At 49.1% G+C, this 20742-nt stretch overlaps 1 protein-coding gene across 3 annotated transcripts; it reads right to left on the bottom strand.

Annotated features, from left to right (window-relative positions):
- Nucleotides 1–633: 633 nt before the first annotated feature.
- On the bottom strand, nt 634–20472 carry PITX2 (paired like homeodomain 2). 3 transcript variants are annotated; one of them, XM_082728756.1, is made up of 5 exons: nt 20289–20472; nt 16444–16499; nt 15821–15958; nt 4379–4584; nt 634–1887 (listed from the first exon to the last, which is right to left on the bottom strand). In XM_082728756.1, the coding sequence occupies exons 2-5, from the start codon at nt 16487–16489 to the stop codon at nt 1324–1326; spliced, it is 954 nt and encodes a 317-aa protein (XP_082584882.1). In that variant the 5' UTR covers nt 16490–16499; nt 20289–20472; the 3' UTR covers nt 634–1323. The 3 variants fall into 3 exon arrangements, with proteins under 3 accessions (XP_082584882.1, XP_082584883.1, XP_082584881.1); XM_082728757.1 differs by lacking the exon at nt 15821–15958 and having other exon boundaries at nt 20289–20468; XM_082728755.1 differs by lacking the exons at nt 15821–15958; nt 16444–16499; nt 20289–20472 and adding an exon at nt 5443–5983.
- Between the last annotated feature and the right edge of the window lie 270 nt (nt 20473–20742).

Genomic DNA, 20742 nt, shown 5'->3' with positions numbered 1-20742 from the left:
TGGGCTCTTTGGGAAACTGAAGGGCTGTAGTTATTAGAAATGGTCTTTGTTTCTTTTAATGTCTCGAAAGGATTTGGAAATAGAATGCAATATTACATGAAGAATCTCTCTACTTAAGCCTGAAAGATAAACGTGGAGGCCTAAATATTTTGAACTGGAGGTGTTTCCTTGTAAATTTATTATAGATGTATGCCTCTTGAGAGGAATGTATATAAACTGTACATGTATACATACACACATAATTCTCCAGAACAATTTACTGGATTTGGAGACCCCCCCCCCCCCCAAGAAGTCATTCCAAGCTGACATACTTTCTAAATTTCTCTCTCCTTTCTTCTTTCTCTCTTATATTATTTGCTAGCAATAATGGAATCCTCTGGGTTTAAGCCAAAGAAAAATCTGGGAGACAAGACCAGACTTTGCAGCCTTTTTTTCCCCCCCTGGGAGTGGCTTTTCTTATTTTCTTTTTAGTTTCTGATGAATGACTATAATTTATTTCTACCAAATTTAAATAAGTCCTGCTGCTGCCTTATGTGTTTAACTAGGCAGGCAGAGGGAACTGGTTTGTTTAGGAAGCAGTGACTGAGAAACCCTGGCCAGGCGACAGAGGAGGGCAGAAAGAATCCAGACCAATTTGTACGTAGTATATTTTACTCCCATGAAATAAAACACATTTTTCATATTTGCTGAAAAGTAAAACAATAATATTGTACGAAATGTTATACACAGGGTAGGTTGTACATAGCAGTTTCAGAAACATCATTGCATCCACCAGAGAAACTATTCTAAAACTGATATTCACACATTTTTTATAATAATAATATGTTAGAAACATACAGTGTGGCATTTAGTATATACATTCCTTTGCTCACAAGCGAAAAACCCTAATCGCTTCTGTATAACATGCTTTATTTTAAAGCCTAACCTTTAAAAACACTGTTGTGATAGTACTAACAACTGCTTTTTATAAAATTAATTTGACATTTCGATATATATACATCCTTTCAGTCATTTTAATGTTAACAATGCTAAACTTAAAAAATAACAAGCTTATAGTAATGTTAAAATGTCATATCCAGTCAAACATTTGTGTGTGTCCTTGCAACTGTTGGAAATACTTTTAGTGAAAGATGTCAGACATTGAGGAAATTCCTTTGAAATCAAAGGAGCTCTCTTTAATTCAGTGGTTTCCTTTTCTCTTTATATCTTCTCTTTCTCTCCCTTTCTTGAGTGCCCACGACCTTCTCGCGTAACTCCCAGTCTTTCAAGGGCAGAGCTGCCCCAGCCAGCACGGTCCTAGGATCCGGGTGCCGTGGGCGAGACTCACACCGGCCGGTCCACCGCATACTGGCAAGCACTCAGGTTGGACGCCGGGTTCTGCACGCTGGCGTAGCCGAAGCTGGAGTGCTGCTTTGCTTTCAGTCTCAGGCTGGCCAGGCTCGAGTTACACGTGTCCCTGTAAACGTACGGAGGAGTCGGCGGCGCGTAAGGACAGGCCGGCGTTGGCACCGCGGAATTCAGCGACGGGCTGCTCAGGTTGTTCAAGTTATTCAGGCTATTGAGGCTGGAGCCCGGGACGCCGGTCACAGCTGAGGGCACCATGCTGGACGACATGCTCATGGAGGAGATGGAATTGGGTGGGGAGAACATGCTCTGTGATGACAGGGGGTTGACGTTCATAGAGTTGAAGAAAGGGAAGCTCTTGGTGGACAGAGAGGCTGACGTGAGACCCTTGGCGGCCCAGTTGTTGTAGGAATAGCCCGGGTACATGTCGTCGTAGGGCTGCATAAGGCCGTTGAACTGCGGCCCAAAGCCATTCTTGCACAGCTCGGCCTGCTGGTTCCGCTCCCGCTTTCTCCATTTGGCCCGGCGATTCTTGAACCAAACCTGAGGGTGGAGGGTAAGGGGGCAAATAGATGCCACAGAGCAGATTAGTAAAACCTCGATCCCAGAAAGCACCAGAGGCCACCACCTCTGAAAGACAGAGACACATGTATGTGCGCGTGCACGCACGCACACACCTCGGCCCCCCAAATTCTCCCCAACCGCCTACTGCCTCTGGGGCCCCAGCTGCCTGAGCCCTGTCCAAGCAAGAGAAGCCTGGCGGGGTGAGGCCTGAGAGCCCAGGCTCTGAGCTGTACCACAAACCCCAGTCCAACACCTGGCGGCCGGGCCTGTAGGCGGCTTGTTCACTAACCCAGGCCCTCCTCAAGATCCAAAAACACTTACTGTAAAATAAACGGGGGGCAGCGGCGTTTTCACCCAACCCTTACCCAGCGGCCTTGCAAACTTGCTTCCCTTCCAAAGCCACAGACACAGTGAAGAGGATAAGGAGCTCAGAGGGCACCAGAGGCCCAGGCTCTCTTTCACACAGCTCCTCTCTCCGTCTCAGACCTCCCCTGCCGCCCCCCACTGCACAGAACGTGCTTTCACAACTGGTGCCAGCCCTTGACCCCCATCCTTGCCTAGCAAAATAAGGTATCAAAAAGCAAAAGATCACTTTCCCTTTGGCCTCATATACTCCTCGAGCTTGGCTGGCAAATCTCTGGGAACCCAAAATGGGCCGCTCTGTAGCCTCTCCGTCCCTTCGCCCACTCCAGGCTAGGCCCCTGCGCCCCAGTGGTGCTCCTGCTGGGCCCAGACCTTTTGCTCCGCTTTGCAAGCAGCCTCCTAACCCGGTCAGCCCCCACCCGCGTCCGGTGGCCCCGACACAACCCTTCTCTCAATCCACATCGGCCCGCCCGTCGCCGCAGACTGTGGCTTTTGTGTATTGGAGCAGGGCCTGGCCCCAGATTTCAGAGCTGACACCGGTGATGTTTCACATTACACATCTCAGCCAGTCCCAGCCGCCTAATCCTCTTTTTTTCCCCCCTTTTTCCTTTCATTCTCGATTTCCTTTTTATCCCCCTTTCTCTTTGCACCCGCCTGCTATAAAAAAGCACGCTTCACTCCTACTTGAAGGGACACACAGCGGGCCTGGATGGAGGCAGCCAGAGGGAGCGACAGCCCAGCATGGTAGTGACAGGGAACTTGGGAGGGATTGCAAAGAATCAGAGGGGGTGGAGGAAAGAGGTCTTTTCTGAAGGATTCCAGAGAACCTACTGATTGTGTTTTCATCTTCGTTACTTGCAATTTCCACCCTAGGCCGTCTAAACTTTGCCCAGGCAAGAAGAGTACGTGCAAGTCCCTTTCCCCTGATGCGCAGGAGAGCTAATGAAAGACTGACCTTGCGCAAAACCACGCGGTTGGAGAGCCAGAGTTCTAGCTCTGAGCAGTTAAACTAAAACCATTTTCAACTTCATCCCAGCTGTTATCCACCAGCATAGCCTCATATCCTACACAAATGCCACCCAGAAAGTCCTTCGTTTCCTCTGCTTTGGGAAAACATTTTGGTTTTTTTTTTTCATCGTTATTGTTGTATAGTGTTTTCTTCTTTCTTCTCTGCTCTAACTGGGGGCTCTATTTTTCTATCCAGAGCTTTTTTTTTTTTTTTCCTCCCTTAACAGCAAAGCCTCTGGATCCTGCTATGTGTGTTTCTGCTTCCAGAATCCTAACGCGTTTGGAGTTACCCACTGACCAGCATAAACCAGAATGTTGCTACTGGGTAATTTATTTAAGTTCACTTTTGCCAATCCATAAAGTACAGATTTGCTACAAAGGTAAGCCACCCCCACCTTTAAGGAAAAAAAAAAAAAAACTATTATCATTGGGAAGAAAGATGAGTAACAATCTCCTAAGAAAAGATAAATAAACCAAACAGAAGTCTTTCTTCTTTTCTTTCTAAGAGGACTAACGGGATGGTAGATGGTGTATCAAAACTGCTTCCGTAGATCACAAAGACTAAGGGATATGGTGTGGGAGAGACCTGAATGACCCAAAACCCTCAAAGACTATGTAAGGTGGATGAGCCGAGTAGAGAGAGAGAAGTCCGGGGTTGGGCTGCCCGAGTTTAAGTCCCAAGGAGGACCAAATCTTGCATGTCTCTGGCGGGTATTTCTTGTTAAAAGCGCACAGGTCGGAGCCTGTTCTCGCCTCCCGGCCTGGGAGGGATTTTATTAGCGCTCATCTGGCGACTGCAAGCCGGGAACACAATGCCCTGCGCAGGGGAATGCCACGCGGCCCAGTTCGGGAGGGCCTGGGGTGGCGGCGCCGTGAGCGGGTGTCGCCCCAGGCGCCCGCGCCAGCCTTAACGCGAATCTCGTAAGGGGGAGCAGTAAGCTCCCCACTGGAGCCGCCGAGAGGCCTTCTGCCTCTGCAAAGGCACAACACCCGCGCCCGCCGGGGGACGCCGCCTTCCACACTCCCTCAGCGTCTACGCGGCCGGCATCTCTACAATGGCTTCCTTCCCAGCCTTCCCAGGCTCCGCGAGGGGTCCTACCCGAACTCGGGCTTCCGTAAGGTTGGTCCACACGGCGATTTCCTCGCGCGTGGACATGTCCGGGTAGCGGTTCCGCTGGAAAGTGGCCTCCAGTTCCTGCAGCTGCTGGCTGGTGAAGTGAGTGCGCTGCCGCCGTTGCCGCTTCTTCTTGGACGGGTCTTCGGTGCCCACGTCCTCATTCTTTCCCGGCTGGCTCTTATCTTTCTCTGAAAACGAAACACACAAAGGTTCCCGTCAACATGTCCACCTGCTACCCGCGAACTCCGGCTGGACCGGGCGGCAGAGGCCGGGGGAGAAATGGGCTGCCATGCAGGGGAGGAGTGTGTGCGTGGCCTCTCCGGGCCGCGGGGAGCGCTGCGACTGTAGGGTGTGCAGACGTGAGTGTGGGTGTGAGCGCCCCATCTCCTCCCCTCCCCCAGCGCCGCACGTTTTATTTACATGTTTATCTCAGAGCAAAGGCACCTTCATTTTTATAGCCTCTGCTTTCAAGTATATTTACACGCCTCTGCGCAGACACAGCAAATCTCCCCAGACACCCGCACGCGCGCCTTTTACAGAGCCCCCGCGGATCTCGATGCGGCTTCGGAAGGCCAGCAAAGGTAGATTTGGGGATTCCGCCACCCACCCAAGTTCTTCTACGCTTTAGAAATACCGCTTCTTCTGCGGCGTAATTTCGGAAATACTTTTCTAACAGGCGCAGCTTCTCGGGAGCTGAAAGCCGAGAGAACAGGGACCGGGTTGGGGGGTTGGGGGACGGCCTCTGACCGTCTTCGAGTGCAGATGCTGGGATTTTTGTGACCCAGGAAACCTCGGGAGGCCAGGATGGGAATAGGGAAGAGTAGAAGAATGGCTCGCGTCGTTCGCGCCACCTCGGGCGGTCGAAGTGGAGCGAAAGGAACGCGGGGCCAAAAGAATCCTGGCTCCGGAAGTTCTGCGGAAAGCAAACTAAACGACCACTCCCACCACGCCTCCCCCAGGAGGGGCCGACTTCCTTGGGGGCGAGAAAGGCCGAGTGGCAAGGGGCGGCTGGACCCGAGTATCTGCGGGGCCGCGCGGCGCCTTACCTGCGGCCTCGGGGCTGGAGGTGTCAGAGATGGTGTGCACCTCCAGCCTGTGCTTGGAAGAGTCCAGGGAGCGGGTCTGACCGGGAGCCAGGACTGAAGCCATGGCCAGTGGCTGGGGATGGTGACAGGAGGAAGACGAGGAGGTGGCCAACAGCTTGGTCCCTACTGCTCGGTGCTCCAAGTGCAGCGGGCCTTTCATGCAGTTCATGGACGAAGGAGCGCGCCGCCCTACGAGTGCCGGGTTGCCGCCCGGCCGAAACCCCGTGGCCGCCGCCGCCTGCTCCGCTTTGCGCTCTAGGCGCGGAGTTTCCCTGCTGTGGCCGCCGCGGGCCAAGCCAGGGAGCACAACCCCCGCTGAGTCTTTGAACCCAGCCGCCCCCGTCTCCTTCAGAAGGCTCTAGCGAAAGGGTCCGGCAGCGAAAAGTCAGCGGGCAAACGGAGACATGGGGATGTGGTAGGAGGGTACAGCTCGGAGCGTCTTTGGGCAGCAAGCTTCCAAGCTCCAAAGCGAAACCAGAGTGGGCAAAGACCCCTTTCTTCCCTCCCTCCCTCCCCCAAGTACCCCTCCAATAAGGAAAGCTAACGGCGTTCGCGATCTGCCCGCCCCCCGCGCGGCAGCCCTGACAGCGAAGTGTCAAGAGTGACAGGGACAGGTAGCTGATATTAGATCCCCCGCAGCGGCGGCAGCGGGTGCGGCAGCGGCGCGGGCCTCTGGGCGCACCCTCCGCTGCGCGCACACGCACAACCCCTCGGGCCGTCGAGCCCGAGCACGGACTCGCAGCAGCTCAACTCCCGGCACCTAGGCGAGCGACGGACCAGCTCTGCGGCTCCGAGCTTCCCTGTTGGCCTAACATCTTAAAACCAGAGGCGGGCTTCCTGGTGTCCAGACGTCACTTTGCCGAGGCCCTCCCAGCCCTCCCAACCCTCCCCGCCTCCGCCTCCTCCTCCGCCTCCTCCCAGACCCTTCGCCCAGCGGGAGTGACGTGGCTCCGCACCAATCAAGAGACCCCGAGCCGCGGCGGAGGGGCAGCCCTGTCTGCACCTATCAGCTGTGTGGGGCCGGGCTAATACCTCACTGCGCCCACCAAGTCTACACAGGCCGGCTCCCGGGAATTCGGCTCTGACCCCGGCCGAAACTCTTTTAGTTCAGCCGGGGAGGTAAGAGAGGCGAGGCTGGGAGCAAAAGGCTCTGGAGAAAGAAGCGGAAAGGTCGAGGGCTGAAAGGTACAAGGATCGACAAGCCTCCCCACCCCTTTCTTTTGTATCTCGCTACATCCAAGTCCAATTGAGAAATATTTTTCTCTTCCTGGATGGAAAGGAGACATGCTACTTAAACCCAGAATATTTAAAAAACAGCAACAAATCACCTCTACAAGCTTAAATTTTCCAAACAGCCTGTCAAGTGAATGCTGCGCTAATCTGAAGAAGCTTTGTTTTAATTGCAAAGAAGACAAAGCCCTGAGAAGGCAGGCTAATAAATTAGAAATCGAGAAGCAAATGGACCCGTCAAAAGAAAATTACCTTGACTTTAAACGAACAACTGTTTGGTGGTTCACTCTGGATTTATACAAGAATAAAAAGTCGCCTCAGATCACGTTTTCTGTAATGGTTATTAGTCCCCAGACAGAAAATACACAACAGAATAGAAACCCTAACCCAGCATTTTCAAAATGCTGAAAGCTTATCCATTCTACTTAGCGTTGATTAAGACACATATCCTAGATCTTTCAAATTCCTTGTACACTGTATTAAGCTTGTCCTAACCCTAGAGAGAGCCCGCTTTAAATTCGACTCTCTTGTTTACTTTATTATCAATCAGATTCAAATCCATAAAGCCTGCAGAATCAACAACCTTGAGCTAATTATATATAAAATATGCTTTAATGAATTTCCATACAATTAAGAATGTTGCCAAATAACCAATTTCAAGGATAACTTCTAAGTCATTTTCGTTTCCTAGGGAACTCAAGGCTGTTGAATCTTTAAAGTCCAAGCAGGCAGAGGCAGTGGGGTAGGGGCGAAGGGCAAAAGCCTAGGAGAGCACTCAGCTAGGAAAAGCAAATTCTTATTCATTTATTTTTTAAAAAGAAAAAAAAAACACACCTTTGGGGACATCCAACTCTTTACAATACTGTTTCAAAAAACTTAAATTTCCAAATAAATTAAAGAAATACAAATGTATCGTTCAAAATAATTTTTGGAAGTTCTTTTGTCCTCTGCTTAGGTCATCAAGAGAGCACAAACTAATCTCCTTTGGATTTTTGCACTGGTGATTGCTTTATTGTGGAGTTAGTGTTATCATCCCTGAATGTGTATTTGTTTGACATTACAGTCAATGATTTGTAACACCAGTATGAGGTATCTTCAGAAAACTCCCTCCTTGTCCTTGTTCACAGGATTGGGAAACATATGCAGTTTGGGGCAGAGTGGATGTGTCTTTCCTTTGCCTGGCTCTCCCTGCCAAACCCTATCTGCAACTCCTTCCCCCGTTTTAAACACGCTTGAGAGCCATCCAGAGAACCAAATGAGAATTGTTCTTCAGTCTCTCCCCAGAAGAATCATCCCACTTTAAGAAAAATACAGCTGCAAGAAGGAATTTTCTTTATAGTAAGGTTTAAATCGGCATTTCTGGTTTTAACCTTTTATTCCAGTTCACCCCATTTCAAGCATACACACACCTGCTCAGTTCAGAACACATCCCCATGTGACAGGTCTGCATTAGCTAAGGCTCATACAACCAGCTATATTAGGTCCTGCAATCTTATCACTAAATTATACATATTACACCAGCAGCCTGTTGGTAAAGAAGGTTAAATTAATTTACATTCTGCTCATTATCTGGTGCTTAAATGACGCATTTTATCCCTGAGATTTGGCGGAGAATCTCCTCAGACCCCACAGCGTTTCACCGAAGACAATGCTCTTACATTTGTAGTGGTTTTTAATCTGATAAGACTCTAATTTGCTTAAGTCTTTTAAATAAGGGTTTTAAATGTTTCTAGCCATTTTCTTATTGAATTTCCTCTGATTCCCCCAAGATCATAAAGTATATGTGTAAAGTAAATATTTCCTCCCATTGCACTGCCAGCCGATGACCTATAACTAAGTCAATATGAATCCAGCTCTTTTCTGCCCAATGTGTTTACTAATCATATTCCAGTTTCTTCTTTTTAAACCTCAGCATAGCTGTGATCCACAAAATACCAAACCCATAAGGCTTCATTTCATGAGGAAACTCCATTGCATGAAAGAACGAAAAACTCCCCACCATAGTGAGCATACTTTCTTTCTTAGTATTGGTTTCTTTGAGAATCAAATCTGGGAGTTGCAATTTTTGGCTGAGGCTCTTGGTGTTTCTCAAAACTCCTTACTCAGGAGAGCTGAGAAGCTCCACAGAGCGATATAGATATTGAAGCTCATCTCTCATTAAATCTACAGAATTTTAAATTCTGTGGCTCTGTTGACTAACAGCACTCACATCATGGGCAAATACACATATGAAAGACCTAGTCTCCAAATCAGCTTCCAAAGTAGTTGAAAAACTCAAGGGCAAGTGACAGCTCTTCATAGTACCAAATTGTGGGAGATACTGCAAGTACTGGTGATCTCCAGGCAGCCTAAAAGCCTAAAGAGTTGAAGAATCTTAAATTGTATCTATCCATTGCAAAGTCAAGTGGAAAATAAAGACAATTATCTGGAGATCTCTGGTTAAAGTAAGAACATAACTTTATCTAACAATCAATCAGTCATCTATCTAGATATGCACATACATAATATATAATGCCTCCCCCCAACCATCAACTTAGCTGGAAAGACATTTCTTTGCAGTTTTCCAGAGTTTCAACTCTCTCCGGATGTCCTAATCACTTCACACTTGGCGAGCCTGGCTGACTACCTTCTCAGGCCCAACAGAATCCATTCCACGGATGGTGGGAATACGCCTACATGAAAAGTCTAGATGGCAAAAACCGACTAGGAGGAAACCAAGAAACACTTTTCGATGGGAATTGTGGTGGTGGTGGTGGGCAACTTTGGAGACTTAATCTACAAAAACCTTGTGAGTGCACAGATATTGGTAGTAGAGACAAGGAAGGGGTTGAAAGTAATCCTTTGTATTTTACAGGTTGAGCACTACCCTTGCTTCCTCACGAACCCATTCTTCTTTGACTGGTTCTAGAAATTTCTAAGATTTCCTAGACTCTGTCACTAAAATTTCCAATCCAGACAAAAAATCAGGATGCTCAGTTCAGGGAAACTGGAGGTACGCTGTAAGGCCTCCATGGAAGGAAGCCCAGTGCAGGTTTGAGTTTTCAAATCAAAAGACATTCAAGAATTCTCAGTTGGGTTTTCTTGCTTATTCTTTCAAGGCAAGACCCTTGAGGAGAGAAATGTGTGACACAGGGTCAGGTGTGTTTTGAGCTGCTGGTATTTTCCACCGATTACCAGTCTTAAGGTCTTATTTAATTTCACACTCTTTAGTGGTAGTTGCGCAAAGCCTGGTTGGCCCTTGCGGCAAAATTGGTTGGACGGCGAGGCCAAACTCTGGTGCAGTGGCCCAAATATGGGCTGATATCCAACCAATTGAGCCACAACTTTTGGGAAAAAAAATCTGTCCTCAAAGCTCACATGCAAGATGGCTCAATTAAGTGTCTCCTTTGGCTGTTAGGTCATATAGGGGTGGAGGTCTTGCTCTGGTTCAGGCCAGCTCAAGGCCTTGGCCCGCCCAAAGTCAGGGCAGAGTCCCGTGAAGGGCATGATTGTGTGTGCGTGCGCATGTGGTGTAAGGCACAGAGGTCAGATGGAGACCTTGCCCCCTGCCCAAGAAGTGGTCTTTCCTCCCCTCCTACTTCTGCCTGCCCTGTCTTCACACACAAATAGAGCTGGAAAGACCCTTTAGTTGCACCTCCGCCCCACCCGCTCCAGCCACAAAGTGGAAACACCCAGAAATTAAAAACTTTACTGTGACTGATCCCCCTCCCCAAACCATTCTCTAAATGGATTAATAAAGTGCTGGTTTGTGAAAAGGGGCAGATTCTTTTCTGAATCATAAATCTGTGCATGTACTGAGCAACACCCACATTCTCTGGGTCCCTGCAAACGGCATCCATATTTTTTTAGTCTTACACACTCAGTCACTTAAATTTGGAGTAACTGGCTGGGGGTGCTCAGGGTGGCAGGGGGAGGTACCCCCACAATAGCGCCTGAAGAGAAAAGCAGGGATTAGACGAGGCAGGATGGGTGGGGGGCATGCCTCTGAAACCATGAAACCCACATGCTATATGCTTTTTCACATTAGTTTGTTAACTCCACAGCTTTATCATTTAATCTCAGAAAACAGCTAGCTGTGTAAAAGTCAAATAAAGGGAAGGGTATAAATTTGTGTAAGCCGAAGGGGAATGATAGGGATAGATGGGGGGCAGAGAGAGAAAGAGAGATAGAGAGAGAGAGAGAGAGAGAGAGCGAGCGGTAAAAGAAAATGAGATAGACATTAATATCCAGGTCCAGAGAGGAGAACTGGAGAGGGACTGGCTAAAGTCACTTTTAAAAATTGGATTAAAACGCGCCTCTTTTTCTCTTTTCTGTGTTTCTCCCCTCTAGTTCTTGTCCGTCTCCTTTTTCTATTTCTCTTGCTCTCCCTTCTTTCTGTCTTCCCTCTCCCAGACATGCTGGTAGCTAACATTCAGCATTAGTTGTCATGGTGACCATAAATCACATAAATCCAAAAATACCCACCTATAATCTGAGATGAAGCTTTTATTTCCCTAGCGAAATAATATTTTAAAAGCTGTCAGCTGACAAAAAAAAAAAAAAAAAATGGAACCCACCTCATCATAGTAACCCAAGTAATATATTACTTCTAAAGGTTTAAATTAAAATGTCAGCCTGTTAAAAACATGCCGCGAGAATTTGGGGCACTCTTCCTGTCAGATTCTTACAATGAAGTTGACTCCACCACTCCTGATCACTCTTTAACACACATACACCATTTTGCTGCTCATTTTCCTTCTATTAATTTCTTTCCTCCCCTCCCACCTATCTTAGTCTGTCCAGACTCTACCTTAGCTTGTAAAAGAAAGGAGTCTCCGTCTGGATCAGAAAGAGGTTGAATCCTCTGCCCGATCCTTTTGAGGACTTCGTGTGTTGGTCCTTTCATCAATCACTTCCCCAAACGAAAGATGGGGTTTGGGGGAAGAAAAGGTAATCGTGGGGATCCAAATGGGGGTGACTCCATAGAGGAACTGAGAAGAAAGAAATGCAGAGAGGGGGACTAGGGGTGTGGGGGCAGGGGCAGACAGTGTGGTGAACTGACCTGGACGACCAGTTTCTGCGGTTAAGTCTAGCCTAGGAAAGAAAGGTACTTATATTCTCTCACTCCTGCCTTTTTTCTCCTAGGAGGAAACTTTCCTATTTGGAGACCCTGGTGGGGGAGGGGGGTGGCGGCCACAGTTGGGCCTTTTGTCTTCTACCTTGGGCTTGTTGTCTTTTGCCTATCTTTGGATTACAGGGTATTCGCCTAGATGAAGAGCCATTAATTACCCATTCAGTCAATATTAGGAAGACGACAAAGCTTTTTACATAGGATTAAGAAGACATCAGATTGTTCCATTAGTATATTCCTGCTCACGAATAAGCTTTCGTTATACATTTCCTTTTCCCTCCCGAGTCGCTCTAACAACTGCTGCATATATTAACAGCGGGCGGGCGGTGAGAAATAACAGCCCAACCAGCCTCGAGAAAAACTTTGAGCTCGCCTGGTGTCGGTGGCAAGGAACGCGACGACCTGTAAAGCCTACCTCCGCGGGCGGGGATCCGCAGGGACTGACTACCTATTGCACAACTGGTACAATTTCCCCCGACGGGGAAACAAACCCACAAAACGCAGAGGCAGCGTCTACCAATAAGCTAGAGTTGGCGCGGGGTGGGGTGGGGTGGGGCGGTTGTAAGGAAAATGGAAATCTCTTCATAACCCTCTTCCCCTCTCTGGTCGCTTCTGCCTCAGACTTCATGCCCCTTCCGCTTGCCCCTGTCGCTTGCTCGGGCCTCACCTCTAAGAGCCCTGGACCCTCTGAACATCCCCCTTCTTTCAGACCACGCTCTGGCCCCGGGCACTGCAGCCTGTCCCACCATTCCGCGTTTCTCTAGAGATGATCCGGCCTGCGCTCTCGCTTGGATCCTTGTTAGCATGAAAGCTGCTTCACGATGGCGAAGGGAAACCCGCTTATTTGCTTTCAGGGGGTACATTAGGAATCCACGTAGTATGTGCTCGGCAAACATTTGCTGATTGAATGAATGCAGGCTCTGCGGCCGCGGAAGCGGCGGGGGTTAGCCCGGGTCCTCTGAAGAAGACTGGGATCTAGCTGCTTGCAGAGGGTGTGTGTGTCGCAGCTGGGGGCGCCACAAGGGGCCTTGGAATCCCCCTCCCAAGGGAGGGAGGTCTGAACACACCAGAGACTTGGGTGAGACTCTTGGCAGCATCCACTGAACCAAAGCTATTTAAAAATTAATGGCGTCTCTGGGGAAGGCCCGGCCAAGGTACCCGCCCATGTATGGTCGCGGAACCTGGGCGCCGGGACCGTGGGGCGGCAGCTCTGTCCGATTTCAGCCAGCAAACCAGAGCCACCGCCCCGAAACTTTAAGGGTTACTGACAGGGGAGGATCACTCCCTCCCCTTCCTGAAAGTCAAGAGCACTCTTCGACTTCAGCGAGGAGGCTTCTTTCCACCCAAAGCAAGAAGTCAAGGATCTCCGTTCCTTGACTCCTAGGGGACGTTCACAGCAGACTCCCGCCCCTTCTTTCTGGGGGTACAGTTTAACTTGCCAACTCTCCCTCCCTCCACCTGGGTGCCTAGCCATTCCTCTTTCAACCCTCTCTCCTCACCGTGACCTTAAGGGTCTCCGCAGACCTCATGCCTCCTCTAGTTTCAGGGTTCCAGCCAGGCTGTGGGTCAGCTGGATGGCTACTAAGGGGACGAGGGTTCCCTTGGGAAGGAAGGCAGAGTTGGAGCCTTCCAGAGGTTAACCTTGTCTACTTAGAGACCGTTTTCAGTCTTCAACGAGGACACACTGGTTTTGGGGTTTGAGGAGAGGGCTATGCCAATATAAAGTGTCATAATTCCTTTTGAAAACTGCATATCGTTGCAAACATTTTTTCTTTTTGAAAGCAAAAAAAAAAAAAAGTTTATAAAAAATAAAGGCGAAAACTTTTTCTTTTAAAAGCAGGTTGTGTCCAGTAGTTTGCATATCACATAAGTTAAACTTACTTGTATTCAGTAGAGGGAACTCTGGCAACCTTCCTTGTGAGGCACTGTAGTTTTGGCTATTCATGTGTGACTTTTTTTTTTTTTTTTGTCTACCACATCCCTAAAAGCCAATAAAATCAAGATTTTCGGCATTTCTCCCTATCACATGCCTCTTCTTAATTAATGGCATTAAACATGTTTAGGCAGTAATTTCCCTCTTTGGCCCAAAAGGTAGAAAACAGAATGTTGCCAGTGTAGAGCCTTTCATTTACACTAAAATAATCCTGGCCTGAAAGTAATGGTTAAAAAAACAATTGTTCACTATTTCTAGTTCTTTATTTACCTGCTAATTATCAAAAGTGGATGCCCAGTGGCCCGAGTGGGAACTGTGACACAAGTAGAAAAGAGCAGCTTTCCGCAGCTTCTTGCCCACCTAGGTGGCCCCCCCCATCCCATTTCAAGCCTCTCCTCCAACAGGCCCTACCTTCCTAGTTTAGATGGAGACCACCTGTCCTCAGAAACCATGCCTGGGCTCTAGAAGCCCTGGGTTGGGGTAGGGATAGAAAACATTCTGTATCATTCCCGCTCCCAGTGCGTCAGGAAACATCAGTCTCAGCTTGGAGGCTTCCAGCCCACCCTATGCAAAGTGCAATTGGGGAGCTCCCCCAGTCTGGCCAGAGCCAGGACTGAACCCACACAAAATATTTCCCTGAGGGGAGACATTGCTGTTCTTGATTTTTAACCATATCCCAAACATACTTCGGTCTAATAATTTATTTTTATGACCGATTATCAAACAGAGGAAGAATTTAACACAATCTTAATGACAGAAATCACCCGACGTTATCTCTGCATGGCCCCATTTAACCCCATGGGGTTAATCCCAGACAAGTGAGCGTTTAACTGGCCCAGCAGGAGGACTCCCGATATTGTGGTGTCCGGAGTGCTCTGCTCCAGACCACTTTAGAAGTTTTATTTAGACAAATGATAATTTTCTCAGATTTACTGGGAAGCCTGAATGTAGGGCCTTTGTTTTCTTCTTAGTAATATGGTTTGTTTACTTGGCGGGGGTCCCAATTCGCCCCGCTCCGGCACACATTACATTTGTATCCTTACACTTTAATCCGGAAAGAGGGTGTTAGGGGCTGAGGGTGATGGGGGGCTTTATCTCCTCACACTATCAAAGGTCAACAACTCCCTAAGGCTAGGCACTTATTATTATAGTAACCTGGAAAATCCGGAGAATAGCAGAACAGTTAAGTTTAAGTTTCTCATGAATTCTAAGGGAAAGCGTGTCCCCTCATACACACACACACATACACACACACACACAACTAAGTTTCAGTCCAGCAAAGATCTGTGCAGGGGTTGTTTCAGTCCAGCAAAGGTCTGTGCAGGGGTTGGAGACGTTTTAACTTTTACACAAGTTTTAACTTTTAACGTTTTAACTTTTACACAAGCCTGCAGACTTTGAGCAGCAGTGTCCCTTGACTCGTCCACAACGAAACCAGCTAATTCAGCAAGGACACCACCAAGACCCGAGGCCTTGCAACCTGCACAACAGGTAAGTTCGCGTCGACAGGGGCACACATTTCAGCACACCCTTGACTGCTGCGCACAGTCTCTGCCCTTAGGCTCAGCGGGGCTCCAGTGAGCTCTTCCACCCCTCGGCCAGGCGAATCTTTGCCAACACAAGCCTCCGGTGCTTGCCTTCCGCGGTAAACCCCGCACCCACAAGCCTGGGCGGGGCTCGGCTAAGAGCCGCAGGGGCGGGGTGGACCCTTGGTGGTGCTGCACGCAGTGGGACATGGCCGGCGACAGAGGTCGCTGTTGGACTACTTTTCCGCGCCAGCTCGAGGCACAGAAGTAGGTTGGGGTGTGGGCAGGAGATCAGGCCGCAAGGAGAGAGCGAGAAAGAGCAAGAGGAGAGGTGTTGGGTCTCAGGAGTGCAGTATAATTTTGGGAAAGGAATTAACGTCCCTGGGACGGCTATTTCCCTTCCCACCCAGAGTCCAAGTGTCTAAGTCAAGGAGCAGGCACGCCGAGTCAGGCGGCCTTGCCAGCGTGCGCCTTACCCGAAGCCTAGAGGCCCGGAGGCGGGTGCCCTGCGCGCGGCCTGCGCTTCGCTCCCGGCCTTACCAGTGGCGCCGGGATGCTGCCGCGGGAAGAGCTTGCTGCTGGCCGCCTCTTTCCGGCTCTCGGGAGAGTCTGTGAACTCGACCTTTTTGATTTCGGAGTCTTTGGAGAAGAGGCATTCAACGGCCGCCGGCTGCACGCCTGGGCCACGCGCGCCCGCCCCACAAGCGGGTAGAGAGATGCCCGGGACCGCCGCGGAAAGAAGCGGGGTTGTGGGGGAGGGGGGGCAGGAGCAGGACGAAGAAGAGAAAGAGGGACAAAGAGCAAAGACCCAGTTAGAGGAAAGGGCAGAGGGCACTCCCCTCTCCCAGACCCTCTGGCAACGCGACCCAGGGCAGCGTACTGTTCTCTGCGCCTCCCTGGGGCTGCCAGCGGCTCCCTCCGGGAGAAGTAGGCCCCGGGCGTCGGGACGCGGCGAGCAGCTCCCTCCCTATCCGCAACGGCCCCTCACCCCCATACCCCGGGAGAGGCCACCGGCGTCCGGGTTCTGATTCCCTTTCTGTCCCGGCCGGCCCCTCCTGGAAGAGCCCCTAGCCCCTGCCTCGCCAAGCGGCCAGTGCCCTCTCGCCCCCCTCGCGCGGTGCGGTCTCCCGTCGGGTGCCCGGGGCAGGAGGAAAGACTCTTACCTAATTGCACACACGCCGACACTAGTTTGCGGCAGTTGGTCTCCATTCCCCGTTATCTGCAAAATAAAGGAGGACGGCGGTGAGAAGCTGGGGTCGCCAAGCGTGCCGGGCTCCGCGGAGCGAGGCTACCTGTGGGGCGGACAACCTCAAATTCGCTGTTAAGTGCCCACTCGGTGCTGGGTTTCAGGCGTGTTTCTCTGACCTGACAGCCTCTGGCTGCCCAGCCTCAGCCCTACCCTAGCCCCTGGCCCAGGACATCTGGATGGACCTGAGGGGGACATCGCCCTCCAGAGTTGCGGTGAATGGGCCCAGGCCCTCTTGAGGGATAAATCCATCGTGTTCTGGGGGACTTTGGCTGTGCAGGATCTTACAAGATGTTTGTGTCAGGCCTTAAGAGCCCTTCGGAACACGGGGCGAAACTTAGATAAAATTTGGGGGTGAGTGAAGAGGACTAGCCCTTTGAGGAAGTTGTGTGGAAGGCCACCTTTAAGCACGGCGCTTTCCGTGAGTAGGAGCTTAGTGAACCTTTGTAGAGTATCAGCGTCAACTTGTAACTATCCTATATAACAGGCTGTGCTCGATTTTCTCTAATTCTGAAATGAACGGGACTCTAAGGTTCTTGGCCCAGGGTGCTCCAGGAGCCAGCTGGCTTCGGGCCTCTCATCCATCAGGAGCCACTTTTCCATATTTAGCCACACTTTTCCCTGGAGATACTTACCCGGCCATTTATTTACCCTAAAGTAAGATTTAAGATCGCAGAGGAGGGAAACGGTGGTCGACTGAGACAGAGGGGAACAGGGCAAAAGTCCGGAGGGTTTTCTTTCCACCAAGGATGTAGAAATAACTCGTAGAGAACGGCTCCCCCGATTCTCCCCGGAGAACCAAATCTTTTTCAAATTTCCAACCACAGCGCAGCGAGCCAAGCCTTTAACGCGCGCCCCCTTTCCCGCCACAGGCAAACCGGGAGAGGTGGGTGGCGAGAGACCCTGTCGGGGTGGGTAGAAGAGCCGCGGCTGCTTTAAAGACCGAAGAAAAGAAAGAAGGTCTCGGGCTCCCCAGGCCCTTCGGATCTTGGCGCCTGCCTCTCTTCACACTAACCAGGGTACGCCGGCGGCGGGAGGGCCCACTTCGCTCGGGTCCCGGGCTAAGGGTAGGAGCGGGCGTTGCCTCTTTGGCCCAAGTGCTGAGGCGGGGCAGGGAGCTGCCGGTCTGGCTCTAGTCTGGGTCGTATTTCCCGGCTCCTCGGCCTCTCCTGGAACAAGCCGGGCCTCGGGGGCCTCTGGCCAAGGTCGCTGCTTAGAGGAGGGGCTGCCCAGCGCGGCCTCGTGGGGATCCAGGGGTTCCCCCCACCCGCTAGCTGGGACGTGGGCGGGGGCTCTGCGGATCCTTGCAGGCCCGGGGGCCCAGAAGTAGCAGTTTGGCGGCTCCAGATTTAGTGATTCTGCAGTAAAATCACAGGATTAGTCCCTGATTGAGATGTCTGTTCGTGAGATATTACAAAATTCATTATCACAGCTTTCTACTAACTCGATATGAAGTAACACAGATGGGATTTTATTAGTCCAGACTTCAAATGTTTACTTATGATAATTTCAGGGGAAATTTGCATGTCATCATCAATTCGATAATCTTTTTTTTTTTTTTTTTTTTTTTTTTTAACATCTGAACTGGCTGCATTATTAACGGGTAGCCGAAGCATTGCAGATGGTAACTGCAAATCGTTTTTATTTATTTTTTTTTAAGGAATGAAATATACAAAAGAAAAAGATGGGGTCGCTCAGTGTAAAGTCAGTCAATTATTACACATTCTCCCCCCACTCCCAAGCTTCAGTGCTGAAGACCAAACAAAGCAATACAAAACAAATCTTCAAGAACTCTGTTCTAAGGACTGAAAAGAAGGTCAAGGCGTGTTCCTTAGCTCACTCCTAAGTGTCCTTGTGACTTGGGGATTTATTTTGCAGTCAAAATGAGCCATGAGACCTGCATTATTTATTTATTTATTTTGCTTCATGTAATTACCAGGCCTACTAGATGAATTGAATCTGACTAACTAGGGAAGATAGTTTTTAAAAATAACCTCCAATACCCGCTTGCTGATCCTTAAACCTGCCCTGTCAAGGAAGACAAGTCTTACTAGACAAATTTGGCTGTAGGATTTAGGACTAGCTTCCACTGCTAATCTCACAAATTAAGATGCACAACTTTTTCTGATGGGAAGTTGTTCTCACCCCAAAAGTTCATGTCCTGGTCTTAATGTTTATGCCAGGCAATCTTGTTTTGGCCAAGTTGAGTTTTCTATTGTGAGTGTGCTAAAAAGCACCATATAGTTAATGAAGCACACTGAAGCACACTGGCCAAGGCAGGCAGTAAAGCCGTAAGAAATAAAACAATTTTCTTAAAAATAATTTCTGATTGTAATAATTGGAAGTTGCAGGATAAAATAGAGTTCTAATAATTCCAAATCCTTTCACAATTTTCCCCTTTCCATTTATTTTGTTACCCCATAACAAAATCTTTAATGGAAAGTTTAAAAATAAACAGCACAAGAACATATGTTTTAAATGAACTAAATTGGTGAGATTAGCCAGTAAATTAATTTGCAGTGGGTAATCATTTAAGGAAATTAAAATACTGCTTAACACAGTTCTGTATTTTACCAGTTTAAGCCTTCTTTTAAACCAATTAATATTGATGCCTTAGGAACACTTGAAGACAAACATGCTCAACTTGAGGAACAATGCACCTGAATAATTTAAGTGGAGTTTTGCTGAGGTAAAGTAAAACATTCCATAAATGAAGTAGCTATTTAATTTCTAGGGAATGTTTGATTATTAAAATCTTGTATGCTTATTTTATGTTACACCAATAAAAATCTTCAATCTATTTTACTTACGTGCTTTGTTTCCTTGACATAATTGGTATTGGAATTTTAGATAAATTTCTCCCCAAATTATATTAATACCATGTTTAATTCTTATTACTGGCCAAAAAGTGCACGGGAATCTCTTTAAATCAGATAATTTTTTTTCATACAAATATTTTAGAATGTATGAGTGACTGTTTTTATTTTAATTCATAATAGTAAAAGTTTTTTTCATTTAGTTTACTTTAGTAAGACATAATACTCACCCACAAAAAGATAGTAAATAACATATTACCCTATGATTTCTAAATTACTTAGGAAAGTAAAGTCACTGAATTGGAATTAAAAGAGAACCGTATGTCCCAGCTTTAGAAACATAATTTTTTTCTTACTCGACACTTGGAAAAATAGTCCTCTCCTCTTTACCATTTAAAACCTATCTCCTCAAGTGCAAGATTGGAGTTGACTGGTGATCAATTTAAAGGATTTATAATCCGAAGTAATTGTGTGAGCTTGGCATCCAGGCCTGGCTCCCAGGTAATTCGCTTGGGCCTGAGAGGTCACTAACTGCCAGTTAAAATGGAATCTTTTTTCCAATTGGTAACAATGGGAAGGGGGCTAATCTTCCAGTAGCTGAAACTTTGTACCCGGCCCTTTATCTTGAGAATGCTAATCCTCAGCCTGAGGATTTGTCCCCGCAGTGTTGGCACCGAGATTTAAGGGAAGATACTTCGTTTTAAATGCCAGCCGTGGTCTTGCTTCCCACTCGACTTCGGCAACCCCATAGATTGTAATGTCAGCGACTGGGGACAAGAGGAACGGGGCTTTACAAGGTCTGTTAGCCAACTGAGTTACTTCGAGGGGTGGGGGGAAGGCAGCCCCAAGAACCACAAATCACCTACGGTGAAGATTCTCCAAAGTGGAACAAATTTCCAAACTCGCATTATCTCACACCCCTGCGGAAGAGACGGCCTCCACTTACCGGCTACCGGGAGAGAGCTACTGTCTCTGCGCCCCACCGCTTCCCGGGGAGATTTCCAGCGAGCCGAGGCGCAGGCTGCACCGCAAGCGCCTGAAAACCGAGCCCGAGAGGACTGCGGGGCTCCCGAGGGTGCCAAGTTCCGAGGGAGTCCACGGGTGCGCGGTGGCCGCAGGAATCTAGCCGTCACTGGCAGTTTCTTTCTGCTCCTCTCCAGCTTTCTCGCTGTCTCGCACTCTCTCTCCCCTCCCTCGCTCTCATCCCTCTCTCTTCCCTCAGCTCGGTCTCCGTGTGGGGAGTGACGTGACGTCAGCAGAGATTCCACCAAACTCCACTGCACAGTGGCGGGCGGGCGGGCAGCCGAGCCCGGCAGCGCGGCGGGCGTTCAAGGAGCGAGCAAAGCGTTCGGGCGAGCGCGGGGGGGAGCGGACAGGGGCGACGAGAAGCGAGTCAGGGC

The sequence above is a fragment of the Mustela nivalis genome (genome assembly GCF_964662115.1).
Source record: "Mustela nivalis genome assembly, chromosome: 4".
Taxonomy (NCBI): Eukaryota; Metazoa; Chordata; class Mammalia; order Carnivora; family Mustelidae; genus Mustela; species Mustela nivalis.
Note: the sequence above shows the minus strand (reverse complement) of the source record. Positions and strands in the feature narration are given on the sequence as shown.